At 33.4% G+C, this 20,899-nt stretch overlaps 1 protein-coding gene across 2 annotated transcripts in view; it reads right to left on the bottom strand.

The window, feature by feature from the left end:
• Positions 1 to 1,245: 1,245 nt before the first annotated feature.
• The window catches only part of epb41l4b (erythrocyte membrane protein band 4.1 like 4B), a 33,558-nt gene continuing 13,904 nt past the window's right edge, over positions 1,246 to 20,899 (bottom strand). Inside the window, exons 6-23 of one of the 2 annotated variants that reach the window (XM_087812510.1) lie at positions 19,551 to 19,603; positions 18,216 to 18,336; positions 16,797 to 16,884; positions 16,640 to 16,728; positions 15,346 to 15,415; positions 15,110 to 15,279; positions 13,409 to 13,518; positions 10,917 to 10,950; positions 10,690 to 10,726; positions 10,498 to 10,601; positions 7,915 to 8,048; positions 6,694 to 6,815; positions 6,468 to 6,581; positions 6,316 to 6,371; positions 4,516 to 4,662; positions 4,260 to 4,371; positions 3,070 to 3,203; positions 1,246 to 1,974 (exon numbers count right to left, since the gene is read on the bottom strand). In XM_087812510.1, coding sequence (XP_087668636.1) covers positions 1,911 to 1,974; positions 3,070 to 3,203; positions 4,260 to 4,371; positions 4,516 to 4,662; positions 6,316 to 6,371; positions 6,468 to 6,581; positions 6,694 to 6,815; positions 7,915 to 8,048; positions 10,498 to 10,601; positions 10,690 to 10,726; positions 10,917 to 10,950; positions 13,409 to 13,518; positions 15,110 to 15,279; positions 15,346 to 15,415; positions 16,640 to 16,728; positions 16,797 to 16,884; positions 18,216 to 18,336; positions 19,551 to 19,603 — 1,759 coding nt within the window. In that variant the 3' untranslated portion in view covers positions 1,246 to 1,910. The remainder of the gene's footprint in view (positions 1,975 to 3,069; positions 3,204 to 4,259; positions 4,372 to 4,515; positions 4,663 to 6,315; positions 6,372 to 6,467; positions 6,582 to 6,693; positions 6,816 to 7,914; positions 8,049 to 10,497; positions 10,602 to 10,689; positions 10,727 to 10,916; positions 10,951 to 13,408; positions 13,519 to 15,109; positions 15,280 to 15,345; positions 15,416 to 16,639; positions 16,729 to 16,796; positions 16,885 to 18,215; positions 18,337 to 19,550; positions 19,604 to 20,899) is intronic. The other variant, XM_087812511.1, reaches the window with a different exon arrangement.

The raw sequence follows: 20,899 nt of genomic DNA, 5'->3' as shown, positions 1-20,899 counted from the left end.
ACGTCGTCAGAAGACGCTAAGCTTTATGCTAAGCTAACGTGGTTTAATTAGAGATATATTATTGATTTTAACTAATGTTTAATTGTTTTCTTATCTTATATCAGTTCAAATAATAGTAAGTAAGTAAGTAATTTTTTATTTATTTGGCGCTTTTCCAGACCAGGGTCACAAAGCGCTTAAACAATCAAAATAATACTCAATAAAATATATACTCTAAAGGTCAAGATAATACAAAAACAACACAGGAGTTCCAGAAAATCAAGGAAAAGCCTATTAAAATAAAAATGTCTCAAGATATGCAAGTAATTTATACACATATTTAGCAGAAATAGCAACATTAGCAGGTGATGGATGGATAGCATTGATGCTAACGTAGCTTTAAATCTATCTTAACGTATCATTCGAGGAGTTTACTAAATAAAAGCATCAAAATGTTTCTGTAGGTGCTTTTGACTTACATATACTAATAAAACCATGTATTTTGTTGACATAAAAACTTGTATTTATTTCAGAAAACTACACAAAAACAATACTATTATTTCAAGATTTAAAGTACACTAAGACAGATATTGTTCTTGATCATTTTGCGAAGTAAAATACTTGAAAAACAAGAAACGATTTTGTTTCTCACAGAAAAATTCAGAAAGAATAAAACTACATTTTAAATATTGTGTTTTGAGGGTATTTAATGGTTAAACAATCGTGTTTATTTAAACTCTTAATACATTTACATTAGAAATACATTCAGCTCAATATGTATAATGGATTATCGCGTTATATTTAAAAAAACAAAAGCATATTTTTCAGCAGAGTTGCTGTCAGAAGGTGTGTGCAGACATGATGATTTCTTTTTATTAGCAACATTCCATTACAGGGAGTGTGAGTTCTAACTCAAACACACTCGCACACAAACGTGCAGAAAAAACTTTCAGCAGTCCTGGTAAAACTAGAAAAACCGACACTAGATTAAACATGAATGTTAGTCCGCTGTAGGTAAAGTGATGCAACATGTGTTTAACCTTAAATAAATGTTAAAACAGGTTTGTTATTAATGATGAAGAAAATAATGTAATATGAAATTAATGTTACATTTCATGCTTTTTGGGCGAAATATTAAGGAAAATTAACAAATAGTTTAGGCTTCAATGTCTTTGATAATAATGGTCAATAGTTATATATACTAATATATATATACTGCGAGTATACATGTTTAAAAAGAGGCATCAGACTGTGAGGCTCTTCTCGTGTAAAACTTTATTTCAAGATACACAAATGCGTTCACCTGCTTCACAAGGTCTCCCTCTAGTGGACAGTCCGAGTAAAGCGTTTCAAAACCCAACTTGAAATTCTATCACAGTTCCACCCAAAGGTGAAATAAAATGGTGGAATCTGTTGTCGACGTTAGCATTTACAACAGATTGCAGGATATTTACATTGTGTATTTACATTTTTGCACAAAGAGCAATATTTGCATTATTTACAGTTTTGGATAAATGTCGGGAAAAACCAACCCGAGGCAGTCGAGCGAGGAATAAAAGGTGTTTTTTTTTAATGTTTTGTATTTGTAGCTTGATTGATGGTGTGGTTTTTAGGCAGACTGTGCATTATGCAGGCGGACCAGCCAGGAGGGAGTCGTCGCCCAGACATGAGCTCTGACCGGAATCTTTAAAAACCTTCCTCGGGGCCACGAGGAGAATCCTGATGGTTATTATCGCTCGTTTTAAAAATCACAGTCTGAGGCAGTTTTTGGACTCACAAACAAAACTATTGGACATGCAAGCCGCACCAATCACGTCGCTCAGAGCCTTCAGCTTGTGTATACAAGGATTCTAAATCAGATAAAACACAGGTTTAAATATTTACTGAGAAATGTACAAAATGTGGATTTGGCTCCTGCACGCACTCAGAGGTCAGAGTTCAGTCATCAGCAGGGTTCGGAGGATCTTCTCTCGGTCCAGCCTCATCTCCTCTCCGCTGTAGACAGAGAAATACAATCGTTATTTCACTTTTTTTTATTCACATAAAGCAGGAGTGGGTCCTGACAGTCCCTCAGGGGCCACTTTAAATATACTGTAACTGTTATTAGGGACCGTCAAGCCACAGATAAGAAGAAACAAAACCTAAAATATGAATTAAAAACAAAGTAAATAAGTGAAAATAGACAAAGCTCCTTAAACACAAAATATCATGAAAGGGAAAGGAAATACTTACAAAAAGGACAAATAAAAAAAGATAAAAAGGCATAAAACATAAAAAAACATGTGTTGAAATGAATGAAAAATAAAAAACCCCAGAGTAAAAGCTAAAGCAGAACAACTTAAGATTGAATATATTGGTATATGGTTCCCCCCTTGTTAGAACAGTGTAATTGCAACAGCACGGAGAGTAGGGTAAACTGAAAAAAAAGATAGAAAGACTTTTTTGAATGGCTTTTGTTTTGCTGAGGCTTCAAAGATCTCTGCACTTCAGCTATGATCGAAATGAAAGCAACTGCCGTCTCCAATCCACGAGTTTGATGGTTGCGCGAGTCTCAAAATGAAACCATATCAATAGAAAACGCTAGAGAAGTTAAAAACTTCAATCACAAGTAGTCGCACAATTTTGACTCACAAAAGTGGTGCCAACGTGCGCTTTGATCGTCGTAATTAGTGTGATAAAAAAAAGACTACGTTTTTGTTTTCGGGTCTTCGGGTCACAATGACCCTGAGATAACACAAGGCATACCACAAACACATTTTTTTTCGGGCCTTCAGGTAACCTTGACCCAGAGACAACACAAAGGATATCAAAAACACATTTGTTTACTGGCCTTTGGGTCACCATGACCCTGAGACAACACAAGGGATACTATAAACACATTTGTTTTCGGGCCTTCGATTAACCTCGACCCTGAGATAACACAAGGGTTAAAGATAGTTATTTTAAAATGTTTATTCTTTTGATCTTAAGAATCTTTGGACTCGTATGGAGAAGCAACAATAAAGAGATGAATCAGAATAACTAGTTGACAAACGCAGCAGGTTCGTAAGAGCTGCAACAGGAAATGAAGCATGAGTCACGCTGGATTACCTGTCACTGGGGGCGGCAAGGTAAGGGACCAGATGAGGGATGGAACTATGGTAGTAAGAGGGAGACGGGTGAGGAGAGGGAGCGGGGGAGAGGCAGCAGGGACTACCCAGTTCCAGGGCAGGTAACTTGTCCACCTGGAACACACACACAGTCCACACGCGTATTATTTAATGTATTGTTGTTTTATATTGATTAATTATTCATTATTTATGTTAATGTTTTGTATTATTTGTATTAACATTTTTATTTGTTAATATATATATAGATTTTAATTTAATTCATTTATTTATTTAATCTTATTATTATTATTCATTAGTCAGTTTATGTAAATATGTTTAATTTTTTGTATTTTTATTAATATATATATTTTAATTTCATTTAATGATTTATTACATTTATTTTATGCATTGTATTTATATTTTTTATTCATTATTTATGTTAATGAGTTTTATTTTTTGTATTTATATTTTTATTCATATATATATTAATTTAATTTATTTATCTGTTACATTAATTTTATGTATTTATGTTTTATTTTGATTAATTATTCATTATTTATGTTAATGTACCGGTCTTTTATTTTTTGTATTTTTATTAATATATATATACATATAAATATATATATATATATGTATATATATATGTATATATATATTCATTTTATTTATTCATTTATAAGATTTATTTAATGTGTTTTATTTTGATTAATTATTATATGCATCTTTACGTTAATGTATTTTATTTATTGTATTTTGTATTTATCTCTTAATTTAATTTATATTATGCGATTCTTTTATTTAGAGACAACACTGGAAATAAAAGTTTCTGATTCTGATTTTTTCAATTTTTTCAATCTGATATAAAAGCATTTTTTCCAAAATATTTCTTTAATTAAATTAAATATTTAAAGACAATAAATACTCACAAGAAACAACAAAAATCTACCTGATCTTTGACCTCATGAAGACTATGTAAATACAGTCTAAGAGCCACATGTGGCCCCTCCTAGTTCCAGTGAAAATAATTGACCCGTTTGTTTTTAGTATCACCTTCTCTTGAGAAAATACATTTAATATCTTCAGGATCTCACACGAGCCAGTTTGACCCAGTTTATGAGCAGGTTGTGGACCAGGTTCAAAGATGGTTCCCCTCTAGAGAGGCTTATGATTTTCTGTTGGATCTTCAAATACCTGCGGGTATATAGAAGGCTGGACCTGCTTGTCCAATGAGCCGCTGGATCCCGACTTTGCCGTACTGATTGCAGCAAGTGCCTCTGGGAGATTATCTTCATCTTCATGGTTACTGATGAGCAACACAATAAAAAAAAAGGTGTGAGGACTCCAGCTCTTGAGAATCATCGCATCTGTTTCATGGCTTCTTTTTTTTTTCTGGAAGCAATTTCCTGCTAATAAAGCCGTCCCTGGTGATCACAGCTGCTGGACTCACAAGCTGAACTGTCGGACCAGACGTTTGCGTCGACTGCTGCTGCTGGAGTTGGACTTGGGCGGGACCGTCTCCGGGGGGAGGTTCCGATGGGGGGTTTTATCCGCCGTCAAGCTGGAGGCTGCCGAGTCCTGAGACGAGTTCTGAAACCTAACCAGATCACAGAGATCCTGGTTGAGTTGGAGGAAAACAAACAATGGAAAAAAGAGAGATAACAGAGAGAGATATCCATGGGAGTACCCGGAGTAAATCATCCTGTTACACTCTTACACTCTTCCCCGCCACCATTTTGATTGTAAAAAGATACATTCCTAATAGTGTAACACTGTTTTCTTGCACCATTTCTACATTTTATTTATACATTATTCTCTTTTTTAATCTTTATCTTATTATCTCATCAACCTCCTGTGTTCACCAAAATTAAAATCCCTAAAAAAGACACTTAACGTCGCAGAGAAACTCCATGTTTATTATCAATAAATTTGGCCAATAAAGCAGTTTCTTATTCTCTTGACATTCCGTGTTCCAGCTTATTCTATAAAACCGGTGCGAAGTCCACTTTGCATTTATTATCATCTAAGATAAGACATTTTTTAACGACTTACACAATGTATTATAAATATATTCCCCCTTTTATTTTGACAAAAGTGTCTTTTTTTAAACACACTATAATGTAAAACATGTTATTACCAGTCATACATTTTAATATTATAATATTTGGTCGTTTATTTAATTGGAGATTGACTGAATTGTGCCGTTGTTATTCTAAATAGAGCGGCTAGCACTAGCTAAGCTAGCGATTTTAGCATTCAGTTTAAAAAACATTTTACTTAACATTAAAGTTTAACAATTACTCAGCTTGAGTTTTATGGAACTTGTATCTAACTACCACAAATAGCAAATATATTTAATCAAATTTAAAGCGTATTGTTTTATGAAAAGCTAATGCTAGCATGCGGCTAGTGGGCCTCAGCGTTGCCGATAGAAGCTTAATTCTGTCGAATATAATCCGATGTTCTCATCAAATGGCTCAAATTTTATTTTTCTTCCAATCTAATTGACCGCTTGCACTTTTAAATACAATTATTCACAGCGTTTGTTCATTTTTGTGTTGCAAATAAATGTAGACGCTAGATGGCAGTAGTCATTACGCCCTCCTATACAAGAACATTTAAATCCTGTGATGACTGAGGACGAGAGGATACACAAATGCGAGAAAATATAGATTCGCTGATATATTGCAGAATAAAAATTAGTTTCTCATTACTATCAGGTTTTTTTATATACATAAAAAAAACTTATAAATCGTATTTTATTTCAGTATTTTATATTTTTTATTCCAATAAAGCATGTCAAATAATATATATATATATATCCATATATATATAGATATATATTTATAATTTACAATTAATGCGAAAATATTCATGGTGTTTGTTAATGTTTGCATTGCAATTAAACTTCCGGCCGCTAGATGGCAGCAGTAATATCGTCTTCCACAGCTAAAGGAACAATAAAAATCCCACAAGATCCTGGCGATGACTAAGGATGAGAGGATACAGTGACTCCAGCAGCTTTTAAAGCTTATTTTTGGACATATTTTGGTTTCAAAACAAATGAAAGTAGTTACGACTTCGTCAAGAGTCATGTGGTCTGTAAATTCTGCAACACCAGAGTCAAGTACTCGACAATACTACCAATATATACTTGTTACTACAGTATCACGATATATCACCATCATTATTTATTTCTATTAATATATATAATGTTTATCTAGCATTGAGTTGAACTGAAACCACTCGCCTGTCGCTTATTGTGTCGCTCGAGTACCTTCCTCTCGGAGTCGTTGGCGTCTCCTTCTATAAACGGAACAAATGACATAATTAAAAGATAATAATAAAAAAAAAAAAGGGCCATTAGTTACACTCCGTAGAGATTTATTTTTTGGGACCGACTCTAAAAGCAGCTTCCATCTGAGCCTTGAGGATGTTACACTTGAGGTGGTCCGGGTGCAGCGCCGGAGAGGACGGCGGGTGCAGAGACTTCTCTGACAGAGGCTTGTCGTCGCCCTGAACACACACACACACACACACACACACACACACAAACACACACACACAAACCATGAAAGAGTCAACATTTGGTTTTTGTTTTTTGAGATTCCACTTCAAGGAGTCTGACTTTGTTGTCCATGTTGATGTGCAGTGAAGGCCACGGAGGAGAGTCGCTGTCCGAGTCCAAGGCCTGCAGGAGGGACTGGGACAGGTCCAGCTCGTCTGAGGGGCAGGGAGGAGCTCGACGCTCTGTTCGACACACACATGTCAGGAGAGCTTGGACTGTTGTCGTGCATTATGGGGAACCCGGGTATGGATGTACATCGGTGCCATCATGATCGAATGGTTAAAATGTCACATTTTTAAAATCTTTTTGGTCGTTTTGAATTGAAATGTTGTCTTTTTAAGCATTAAATCCTTTTTTCTTTTTTTTTTTAAACAATTTAATTAAATCATTTCTACATTGAAATTATGAATTGGATTTTATCGAAAAATGTATTTCAATAATGTGTATTTTTAAAGGTTCACTTTCTTTAAATATATATATTTTTTAATTATTAATATTACATTTTTACACACAGTTTAATATTGTAATTCTTATAATTCAGAAATATATTTAAAACCAGTAAATAAAATGTTGGTATAATAGTTCTGCCAGATAATACCGTTGCCATTAGCGCTTCGATCACATGATCGTCCGGAATCGCATGATTGGCTGAAAAGTAGCCTTTTCATATTTTAGTTTAAATGTATTAGTAGAACAGTTTTTATTGAATTTAAAAGGCAATAAGTTAAAAAAAACTGATTATGGAATATGTATTTTTTAATATTATTGTTAAATAAAATTTGAAACTAAGTGTAAAACATTTTCCTTTAAATAAAATATTTGATTTTTTTATGTCAATTATAAAAAAAAACAACCTTTTAATAAGTCAGTAATTTTTATTTGTATAGCGCTTTTAATATACTAATATTATATATATATATAATATATATAATATTTAATATACAAATGAGTAAATTCAATGGGTTTAAAAGCCTATAAAATGAAAAAATCTTGAATTAAAAAAATAAATCTAAATATAGGAGTTAGAATATTGATTTCTATGTTTAAAAAATTGAATAATTTAGTTTGAAAATATTTATGTATATAAATTATTGTAAAACGAAAAAAATCTTAAATATTTCAATATAGAAATGAGTGAATTTGTATATATTTTTTAAAGAAATGCTTGAATTTTTTTTAAGTAAAATAAAAATGAAAGTTTCACTATTTGAAATGTAATAATTAAACGATTCGACAATGATGTCACTGATCCACTTCCACACCTGAGGATCTGTCACTCACTGTTGTGCGTGTGATAAAGTGTGTCCTGGCTGTGCGTGTGGCGCCGGTTGTGACGGTGAACTTTCCCGGAGTACGAGGTTTCGTTCTCGTCGGCGCTCAGCTGGAGGTCCGAGGTGGGTCCGCTCAGAGGGAAGCTGAAGGAACACAAACACAGGACAAAAAAAAAAAACACAGCGCGACGATGCCATCAAACGTACACAGACCTCATGACACAAACATTTATTTTGGAGTAACTCGCTGGATTGTTACAACAAACACGAAGACAACGCAGGAATATTTGATGTAAACATTTGTCAGAATGATTCAAACCACGTCCTGATATCAAAGTTCACCCAAGATTTGGATCCTCTCTCCCTGAACTACAGTCAAAGCAGCTAAAACTATCAAAGTACATCAGTGCCGTCGGAATATTGAGTTCAACACTAATATTATTTATTGAATATACATTTTTAAGAACTTTTTTTTTTTTTTAATAATTGAATTCAATACTTTCTATACTAAGAATTTGAATATTTTGTTTAAATAATTGATATTTTCCGAATTAATTATCTTATATTTATACATAAAGTTTGATATTATAATTCCAATAACTGCATTTTTATTTTTCGTTTGAAAAACATTGAATTAAAAATATATATATTTTTAAATATTGGAATTAGTCAAAACCTGTGATAAAAATATTTTTTTAAATAATTGTATCATATAAATTGAATATTTTCCAATTAAATTATCTTATATTTATACATATATAGTTACATTCTATGGAGCTGTATTTATTTGTATTCATTTGAAAAATATTTAATTAAAAAAATATATATTTTTTTTAGAATTTTGGAATTACTTTAATCAAAATCTCTGTTAAAATAATTTAGTTATTAAAATAAAATCATTTAAGAAAAATAATTCAACATTTTAATATAGAAATAACTTATATGTTTGACCCTTGTGTTATTTGGGACCTCTGGGTCACCTTGACCCCCGAGATAACAAGGTTTAAAAATCCTTCAATATTCTAATGGCACTGAAATACTTCCATATAAAACTCTTAAGCAGCACAAACATCTTTTCCAATCATCTAATGTAGTGATAGAGCTCTTAAATTAGACGATTGTTCACAAGCAATCTACGAAAATGCTTCAGCTTTTTTAGGGTTCTTTTGAGGAGACGGCGTGTGGTGAGATGATGATGATGAAGATGATGATGAAGATGAAGAGGATGATGATGAAGACGACCTCTGACAGTTTGTAAGAGTCTGTTTGCTGACGGCAGAGGTCAAAGTTCGGTCATGACCTTGTCCTTGCAAACCAAACTGAGGGGTCCCCGGTGGATGCTGCTGGTGCGCTCAGGGGGGACGGGAGGAGGAGAACTGGACTCGGGACTCTCGGCCTCCACAGAAGGTCTGAACACACACACACACACACACACAGACGCACACATGGAGGTGGAAGGACAAGCATGCAGGGAGTGTGTTGATGAACCAGTGACTCGAGAGCAGGGGTGTGTGTGTGTTGTGCGAGAATCTCGAATTTACAGCAGCAAATTACGATATATCGTGATACTGTAGTTACAAGTATATATTTGTAGTATTGTCGAGTACTTGACTCTGGTGTTGCAGAATTTTCAGACCACATGACTCTTGACGAAGTCGTAACTGATTTTATTTGTTTTGAAACATAAATATGTCCAAATATCAGCTTTAAAAGCTGCTGGAGTCGACTGTATCCTCTCGTCCTCAGTCATAACCAGGATTTCAATGTTCCCTTAGCAGCAGAGGACATAATGACTACTGCCACCTAGTGGCCGGAAGTTTAATTGCAGCAAATAATCAAGCTTTTTCTTGAATTTTTGCTTGTTAATTGTAAAAAATAATAATAATCGTTTTATTTTATCCAAACGTTATTGAAATAAATACTTTGAAGAACTCTGATTAAACTAAATATAATTTGAAACCAAAATATGTTCAAACATCAGCTTTAAAAGCTCCTAGGGTCCACTGTATCCTCTCGTCCTCAGTCATCAACAAGATTTCAATGTTCCTGCGGAGAACGTAATGACTACTGCCATCTAGTGGCCGGAAAGTTTTAATTGCAACACAAAAATGCATTTTCGTGATTGAAATAAATGCTTTGAGAACTCTGTTGAAAACAAAATATAATTTGAAACCAAAATATGTCCAAAAATCAGCTTTAAAAGCTGCTGTAGTCCACTGTATCCTCTCGTCCTCAGTCATCAACAGGATTTCAACGTTCCTTAAGCTGCGTAGGACGTAATGACTGCTGCCATCCAGCGGCCGGAAGTTTGATTGCAACACAAAAGTGATAATTTTTGTGAATATTTGCATGTTAATCGCTTTATTTTACACACACTATATTGAAATAAATACTATAAAGAACTATAATGAAGCCAAAATATAATTTCAAAGCCAAAATATAATTTCAAAGCCAAAAATCAGTGTAGTATTGTTGAATGTGGATACAGTATCGTGAAAATATCGCAATATTCACGTTAATATTTTCTCACACCCCTGCTCGAGAGTGACTTGACCCTTCGGTGCAGCTTCAGGACCAACATGAGTTCCCTCACCTGTGTGGGGGGGTGTGTCCGGAGGGCTGCAGGTACAGTGGGGTGCTGAGGACGGGGTGCCCCGGGTGCCACGGCTCGTGGCCGATAGGAATGTTGTGCTGGTACTGGAGAGAAGAAGACGAGGGGGGGGGGCAGATGTTGTCACTGAGGCTGACCCAGATCAGATGCTGAAACTAGGCTGAGGTCACTCACTGGATGATGCATGCTGGGATCAGGGCTGGCATGGGAGCTAAAAACAGACGTCAGAAGTTATTGACAACAGATATTTCACCCCGTGACGAGGACATCCTCTTATTTTCTGCAGTATTTCATGAATGGAAAATAAACAGTTTAGTGTTAAAGTGGCAATAATGACTAAAAAAATGCTCCTTCACCACAAACACTAAATTGCACATAAGGAAAAAAAAGGGATGACTTACCTGATGTGTTGTGGCTTGGCTGGAGAAATTGCAACTGTAAATAAAAGATGATTTCATGAAAATGTTTTGATATATTTTCCCAAAATCATTTTGTAAGCACTGGAAGCAAATTTTGAAATATTTAATTTTTTCAGCTTTAATATTGAATGGTTGAATTTTTCAAACTTTTTTACTGAAATGTTTTTTTGTTTCTTTAAAACATTTACATTTGAACTAAATCATTTGTATATTGAATATTGTACATTTGAATAATAGTGTAAACCATGATTTGCTAAAAGTTCAATAAAGTCACTCGGTACTCGATTGGTATTGTCTTGTCGCACCATTATATCAACGTTTTTATACTGAATTTAACAGGCCATGAATTTCAAAAAATGGAATTTAGAAAATGTATTTTTGAGTTATTAGAATTACAGAATCAAACACTATGCGTCAAAAATAAAACATAGTACATTTTTAAACGAAAATGAATCAAACCGTTTAAATATACAAATTATTTAATTTAGTTAGTTGATAAAAACAAATTAAACCTTTCAATGAATTAATTATTGAATTAAATTATTTGATAAAACTAATTAAACCTTCAAATATACACATTATTGATTTTAATTATTTGATAAAAACAAATTAAACCATTCAAATAAACCCATTATTTAATTTATAAAAAACTAATTAAACCTTTAAATATACAAATTATTGAATTAAATTAGTTGATAAAAACAAATTAAACCTTTCAAATATACACATTATTGAATTAAATTATTTGATAAAACAAATTAAACCTTTCAAATATATACATTATTCAATGTATTCATTTGATAAAAAACAAATTAAACCTTTAAATGAATGAATTATTGAATTCAATTAAGAAAATGCTTCATAAACAACAACATTTCAACAAAACTATCCATAGTTTCAACATTTAAAATTCAACCAAGTCATTATATTCTGCTTTTATATTCTAAGAGTTAAGTAATATAATAAATTATCAATCAATATCCGTCACGGGGGCCATTCGCGGCCCGTGGTCGGAATTTATGTGGCCCTCAGTAGTCTCGGCCCCTTCATCATGATTGACCGTGAAATAAACATAATTTCTTGAATAAAAATGCACATTATCTTGTGAGTCAAGTTGCAAAAGTAATTGTAACACTTCAGGGAGGTCACAGAGAGTCAAACTGACTCGATGATCTAATCGTCTAAACACAGCAGCTGGATCCACATCAGAAGAAAAAGCCTTTAAATGTCAGACGAGAACATTTTTTTTTTTACATTACAACGTTGGAGTGGCTGCTTGAAAACTCTTCCTGATCGAACTGAGACACACTATAACTGCACATGTTCACTTCTGCACCGTGTACAACCTTTTTTCTATGAATAATGATTAACCAGCACCAGACACGTGTAGATAGTCTTCACCGTCGTTGTCACTTCCCTCGTCACACTTTCATTGATGTTTGCTCTGGAAACGCCGTCGTTCAAACACTCCTTATATAATCAAACGTCAAGTTAAATAGCAACGAGGTTTAATAAAACTAACAGGTTCACAGGGAGGAGTTCAAAACGGACTTAAGAGGATGTTTTTTAGATCGTGGGAAGAAACCAGAGTGTTCAGGAGAAACAGGAACGACATCCAAACGTCTCAGTGACAGGTAGGTTCAAAGTTCACATCCCAGAGTTGCTTCAAACTAGACTTTCAACCGGCAACGTTTTTCTGTAAAACACATTCTCAACAACCCATACTAGAAATCCCAAAATGCACTGCAGCAGTTGAAATTGTGAAACAGGCTTTACCGTCCAACAGAATTCCATAAATGCTTGTTTTATTTTTGGTTTATAAAAGTATATCAGCAGCATCAGAATATTTGAATTTAATATAATATTTCAATAATATATAGTCATTTTTGTTTTTAATGCAATTATTAAAAAACAAAATCAACCTTTAAATATAATAATTATTAAATGAATTACGTAAGCAAATAAAATACAAAAACATTTGAATAAACAGTTCAAGGTTTCAACATTTGAAATAAATGCCACTTCAATATTGACATGACATCAATATAAATTCAAACACACAAAAAAATGTTTAAACAGAGAAGAATGAGCCATATCATTATGACCAGCAGTTTGATGTTATTTTTATTTTTTTTATGACTTCATTATGAGCCTATTTTTTTTTTAGATTTATATAAACATTGACATTGAATGATAAAACTCCGGGTCACATTTGCTTCCAACATGATTCCAGGATTATTTTGACAGCGATCGTCTAAAGTTATAAATTCCTCTCAGCGGAATGTTGCGTAACCCGCTGATGCGATTTCCAGCATCGCAAAGACACGACATATTTTAAAAGAGGTTTTTTTTTTTACACATCCCGCCTCAAATGTGAAGGATTTAAGGATGATGACAGATTATACAGTCTGTGACCTTTAAGGATTACACATTCAGGTGGACGTGACTGAACTAAACAAGCTGATAAGACAGACCTTTGCCCAGAGACTGGGTGCGGGAGGGGTAACGTTTGCTGGGTCTTCTCTCGAAGGTGCTGGCCCGCCTCAGTCGGCTGCCGTGGGTCGCCTGGTACTCCGTCTTGCCACTGGGAGGAAAGAGAAAAAGAAAGAGATTTTAATTCACAGAAAGAGGCAGAAACATTTAGGGAACTTAGATAAAACTTTAAAAAGTAAATACATTTAAAAGGGTAATTAATGGTTAAATGTTGTTGTTTTTTTAATGACACTTTAACTTTTTGTCCCATTTTGAACGATTTATAAAACAATTACCATGAGTGAGTATAACGTGTTTTAAAAAAGCATTTGATATTACACAACATACATAAAATAAAGGGAATTTAAGAGAAAAACATTTCATAAAAAGAAGGTACTTCCATAAATAGACTAAATTTTTCATTTTAATAATTAGATCTAGTCCTTATGGGAGTGAGACAGAGGTTAACAAACGGCCAGAACATATAATAAAAGTTAGAAAAGGAGAGTTGGAAATATATGAATGTATACAAGAGTATCACAAAAACTAGAAATATATTTTTTATTATTTATAATATTTTTTTTTCTATTTAGAAAAAAAGAAAAAAGAGAGACAAGAAAACCTATTTTATAATTAATTGATCAATTAAAACACCTTTATTCTTCCCATATAGTTGGACTTTAAGTAGTACCAGCAGTTATTATGTTTAAAATATTAAACACACATATACATTCAATTAAAATATATAGTACACATATTAAAATTAATTAAAAAAAACAATAATAATACAAAATAATAGTGATGATGATAGTAATGGAATCAAAATAAATTAACAAAATAAGGACAATAATAAAATCATCAAAAATACATGATCGACAATGTTTTTAATATTATATAACAGAGAATAATACATGTGAAAAATAAATACATAAACCAATAATAATAATCATGGATTTTAGTTAATATTTTAAAGGAATGCTTCGAAACAAATTACGGAACAAAATAAACATTAAAGAGGCTTAAAACTGGAGAGTTCAGATTTATTTGCTTCTATTTTAAAGGGGATGTCCTTTTACAACAGTGATTATGAGTTTATTTACTTCTTTCTTCTGATAATGTTGTTGTTTACTGTGTATTTTTAAACGAATAAAGGTTTATCTTCTTCTTGAATTTGGTGACGCCGGTCCAGAGAGACGGTGGATCCCAAACCCAGATGAGTCGAGCAGCACCGATTAAATAATCAAGGTTTGAGTCAGAAAGCTGAGGGCGAAGGAAAAGCCGTAATCCCTCACAATTAAGATCCAGATGAGTTTTTAACGTCCGTCCATTACAGCAGCTTAAGAGGGAAATACAAGGGGGTTTTCTCACAATAAAAACATGAGGGACTTTTCTGAAAATCAAATCTTCAGTCATGTAAATGTCACCTGCATATTGGATTGAAAATAAAAATCCATTAACCAACACAAGCGATGACAGAAAATGCCCTTTTAGTAGGACGAGTGAGTTTGTCAGCTAATCATCGGAAGAAAACAAACAATAAGAAGTGAGCATCAGAGTCGCCATAGGAACAAGTCTGTGTAACCATAGACACACCGTCACCATAGATACAAAAGCCGGGTTCGGTGTGCGATGCCTTGTCTCTCACGCTCAGGTTCCATCAGGGGCCAATAACGAGAAACCGGAACGACCGACGAGAGCTTTACCTGAACCTGAAGCGAGAGCCCAGTCTGGTGAAGTCGTTGTGGCTGGTCTTGCCCGCGGTTGGCTGTCGTAGCCGGAAGAAGGCGTGGCTTTCCACCGCGCACTTCCACAGGTGCTTGCAGGTCTTGGAGCTGGCGAGCTCGAACACGAACGTGTGCTCCTGCTCGCGACCCTGAGTGAGAGAGGAAAGAAGCTCAGTGATACACATCATTACATCATGAGTCTTTTTTTATCAAACCTGGTCGTCGTCCTCCACCACCACCAGCGTCAGGCGACTCTTCTTGAAGTCTAGACGTGTGATTTTGGGCCTAAAAGAAAAAAGTAGTGAGTGAATATTACATTAAATTTATGTTTATAAAGTCTGTAGTTGGCTTAGAACTCATTAAATCCTTATTATTTATCAGTCTTTATGTAACGTATGATGATATATGACTGTTTTCATGGGTTTATATGATAATAAGCATTTATTTAATCTACAAAACGAACTTGTCAGCTGACTTTTATTGTTTAAATATTCACCATTTAAATCATAAAGAACTTAAAAACAATACATGTTGGCCGCTAAGTGCTGTAAACAAGTAAAGTAAATAACACAACTAACTAAGATAACATTATAAAATGAAGAATATAACATAGGAAATATGCTTCATGGTAGTTTATTTATTTCATACTTGTGTGTAATTATTTGTCCATCAAAACATGTTTCTATCCATGTATTTACAGTCACTTTTTAATACTAAATAATGTATGTTTGTTTCTAGCATCACAATTTATTTCTCGATTTGTTTTTTAGGTGGTGCTTTAGGCGTTTATTTCGTGCATAACAACAAGTGGCTATAACATAAATTATTCATGTAACACTTGTTTGGTTTGTCTAAAATATTTTTCCATTTTTTATTTTAATTATTTATTTTTTTCATTATTCGTAAATCCATATTACTAAAAAGCTTAAAACATACACAAAAGCTAAAGCTAATTTTCGCTAAGGCTAATTAGCAAGTTAAGCTAGTCCTCCTTCAAGGTGACACTTATTTTGTATGTTGAAGCTACTTTTTTTCTAATCATGCTGAAGAACTAATTTCCACAAACTATATTTGAATTACTCCCATGTTTTATTGTTTATAAATCCCTTCCATATAGAACATGAAAGCTAACTATGCTAACGTAATTTAAGCTACTTGTCCTGGTAACTTGATTAGCTTTAGCATTTAGCACGTGTTCCATAAATATAAATTAGATTAATTGATCCCTGCTAACATATAACAGAAAAAAGGCAGAATAAATGTATTGATTAAATAAAAACTGGGGAAAATGAAAGTATAAAAAAGTGTATAAACTAGTAAAAAGGTGTTTTATTTTTTAATATTATTATATATTATTAAAGGTTTGAAATTCTTTTTTTTTTTAAATAATGAAATGAAAGCAATTTAGTTTCATAAAAATATTAAAATGAAGAATTAGATGGAGATCCAAAGCGACCGAGACCAAAGAGGGAAAATATAAAATATAAAAGCAACATTTGCTGGACTCACCAGTAGAAGAGACCAATTTTATTTGACCCCTCATACACCAAGATCCCAGTCGGAGTGAGACCGAGAGCATAATCTCCTCCGTCTCTGCCCTGGAAACACAACCAGACGTGATCACGGGAACAAACGTGCGAACAAGAAAACAAAAAAAACAACAAACCTTTACAAAGTGCATGTCGACGCCGTAAAGATCCAGCCACTTGCATTTATTGAGGAAGGTTATCTCGGCCTGCGACGGACTCTTCCCCCTGACGGCGGACAATTAAAGACGACCATCTTGAGATTTAAACCAACACTCACGATACGACGCCACCCGCGGTTCGGTAATTGACGGGAGTTCCTGAAGGCAACACGAGAGTCTTGGCAGGTAACGCCGTGAACTCGACTCAAGTTCATCCCTGCCAGCTCGCTCAAGCATATGTGGACGTAATCTTAGCCGAGATGCGAGCAAATTAGACTCTGGCGGAGTTAAATAATGCCCAGAATCAATCAAGACCCACCAGGGATTAATCCCTTAATCTGTCAAACAGTGAGAGTGAAGAGAGAGAGAGAGAGAGAGGGACACATTCTAAAAAATCTCCCTCGGTCTGAATGTTGCTGATGTCCCTCCAAAAGTCAGCAAATAAAGAGTTATATTTTTATTTAAATAAATGGTACCGTAGCTTCTTCTTCTATTTTTGTTAATTAAAATATGTTTTTTTCATTATGTCATAACAAAGCATGTGTTTACAATTTCTTCTGTCCAGTTTAAGGGATTAACATGTATTTAATGGATTATAGAAATAATATTTATTGCTTTTCAATAACAAAAACAAAGATGTGAATTAAGTTAAACAAAAGAAAGTGATTTAAATTAAGTGTTTGCTTTAAAATTGACATTGAGAGGTTGAATTTAACATTTTAAACGTTGAAGATTTTAATCTATTTATTGAAATGTTTTAGATAAACAAAAAACAACTAAATATTCCAATTAAAAAAGTTGAGCATTTCAGTAAATACTTTAATTAAATAAGTTCTAAACTTAAAGGTTGGATTTTGTATTGTACATTGAAAGGTTGATCTTAAAATATGAAAAATACAGTAAGTAAATCCAATATATTGATAATAAAAGGTTTTGATAATTTGAAGGTCAATAGACTTTTAAATTCAATATACTGTACAATGTTGGTATAATAGTATAATTATTATATTTTGTTTATTTGTTTGTATTGAATTAATCAGTATATTCTTTTATGTATTTTCGAAATTGAATAATACAACTGTAATATTTAACAATGATTTATTTATCTAAACACATAATTTGACTTTCTAATTCCATTTTTTCTAAATTAAGATTCAAAATGTATTACTAGTAATTCAATTTAATTGTTTTAATTCTTTATAGAAATGTTGATATAATGTTGTGGCTGTGACTTGTATCATTTCTCAATCAATAAGGGTCTGGAAATAATTTGACATTAGCCCTGAAATGAGCGATACAGTTGCGATTCCTATAACGTTAAGACCTTCAACTGTTGCAGTGCATTATGATCACGTATAAAAAGGTACCATAGAAAGAAAGTATGCTACAGATTCTCACCGGAGCTCCAACCATCTGGCGAAGATGTCGGCCTCCATGGCCTCGCTCTGCTTCGGAGAGAAGCGGAACTCTGACACCAGCACTGGTGAGTGTTCCAGAGGGTCACAGTCACCCAGCTCACCTGGACCATGATTCAGAGACATGTTAGACACACATCAACACAACATTTACAGGATTAAATATATACTTGTTTTCACTATAGATTTTGGGCTTTATTGAACGTTATATCTATCTAACTATCCATCCATCCATCCATCCATCCAATTTAATTATCTAATTATCTATCTATCCAATTATCTATCTATCCATCCAATTATCTATCTTTCCATCTATCCATTTAATTATCTATCTATCCATCCAACTATCTATCTATCCATCTAATTATCTATCTATCATTCCAATTATCCATCTATTCATCCAATTATCCATCTATCCATCCAATTATCTAATTATCCATCTATCCATCCAATTATCTAATTATCCATCCATCCATCCAATTATCTATCTATTCATCCAATTATCTATCTATCCATCCAATTATCTAATTATCCATCCATCCATCCAATTATCTATCTATCCATCTAATTATCTATCTATCCATCCAATTATCTAATTATCCATCCATCCATCCAACTATCTATCTATCCATCTAATTATCCATCTATCCATCTAATTATCTATCTATCCATCTATCCATCCAATTATCCATCCATCCATCCATCGATCTATATCTTGTATAACGGAAGTCATAAATCACATACATATATACACACACATAATAGAGTATCTTATGTACATTTTCATCTTTTATGAGAGAGAAAAATGTATAAAAAAGTTTCTCTTAAATCTCATTTCACACAGTGACTGATCACCCTTGTGGAGTTACTTTTCAAAACATCCTCCACTAGTCAAATCAAAGATGAAGAAGAACAGGAAGAACATGTGTTCTGGTAATAACGACTATATTGCTTAACCCTTGTGTTATCTCAGGGTCAGGGTGACCCGAAAGGCCTGAAAAAAAAACGTGTTTGGCTTCCATAAATACATATGCAGTAGTAAAGGACATTCAAGTTGACTCAGAGACAACGCAAGGGATACCCAAAACACATTTGTTCCTTGGTCACCTCGACCGACAGAGACAACACAAGGGATACAAACGTCTTTACGCTCAGATTGCTTCCAATCAAATAAATGAATTCAAGTAAAACCCTTCAGAAACATTCGTACCAAAAGTTGGTCTTTTAAAGTCAAAAATCGTGTTTGCTCACAACATTATGAAGATAACCTACACCCCTTTTAAAAAATAAAAAAAATAAAAAAAATGTGTGGACTTACTTTGTAAGCAATATGAAGCGAGCTCCACCGAGACGTCGTAGGGACATCTTAATCTGGAAGGAGCAGAGAGAAGTGTGTGACATGTGAAGACTATCACGTGCTGCAGAAAAATTAAAAGTGTGTGTGAGCGTGTGTGTGTGTGTGTGTGTGTGTGTGTGTGTCAACGAGGACCGGAGCAACCCCAAAAATAATCAGCCCTCTGCTGCTCCTGATCTTGAGCTTTATAATAGATCTGCACTCCGGGGACTCGTGGCCCAGATAGAACCAGCAGCAGAAAGCAGGGGAAGCTCCACTGACTCTCGTGTTTGTGTGGAGAAGCTGGAGTCCTGACCTCCGAACGTATGTATGCTTCACACTGTGAGACGTCCTACAGGTGAGGAGACTCCTGAACATCTTCTTAAATTTTTTTTTAAACCAAATCATGAACTTTATGAATAGAGTCAGTAGCCTAGGCGTACAAAATTAGGACTTACACAATCTAAACTCTCTTAAAATAGATAAGAAAGGATCTACAATAAACTGGCTCGATTGTATTCATGTGGCCCTCAAGAGGTCAAAGTACGATCGTCTGAATCTGCATCTGTTTGTTTAAAAAATATATATATTTCTATTTTCATTTGAGTATTTCATTTTAGTCAAAATAATTTTGAAGTAAATACATGGTAATTTTTCAAACATAATGTGAAGTCCTGCTGATGCTCTCAGCTCCTGCAACATCTAAAATGGATTTTAAATCAATTTTTCGCCACATTAAGATCCAAATATTGTTAAATCCTTATTGTAAATACTGGTTCTATAGCTTGAACTAGCATTTAATTTCAATTTATTTTAATTCAGTTGATTTGTTCAGTTATATAGATATATTTTGTATTTTCAAGTTGTTTTCAGTAACTAAATATTGACTGAATAATTAAATAATCCACTTGTTCTAAGGTTTATTGTTGTCGTTATGTTTATAATTATAATATCTAATATTTTGGGTTATTATTGTTCAATATGTGTACTGTATGTTTTTATTTAATGTGTATATTCTTCCCTTACCTTCCCTAACATGGAAAGAACGTATGCATTTCTTGCTGATCATGAATATTATTTATTAAATGTGATGCATTTGATGAATTCATTTTCTAAACGCCACTTTATGGTAATGACTTGTATTTCATTTTTAAATTATTGTATTTTATTAATATTTTCATTTATATTCATTTATTCTTTTATTCGGTAATGTCATTTTGATAAAGTTGTATCTATTTATTTCAAATAAAATCCTGTGTTGTAAACACTTGCAATAAAAGTTTCTGATTAAACATAAATGATAGAATAAGTATGTTAGTAAAAACAAAGTAAAA

This window comes from Callionymus lyra, chromosome 17, assembly GCF_982586985.1.
Source record: "Callionymus lyra chromosome 17, fCalLyr1.hap1.1, whole genome shotgun sequence".
In the NCBI taxonomy this organism is placed as follows: Eukaryota; Metazoa; Chordata; class Actinopteri; order Syngnathiformes; family Callionymidae; genus Callionymus; species Callionymus lyra.
This window is presented reverse-complemented; position numbering and strand designations above follow the sequence as displayed.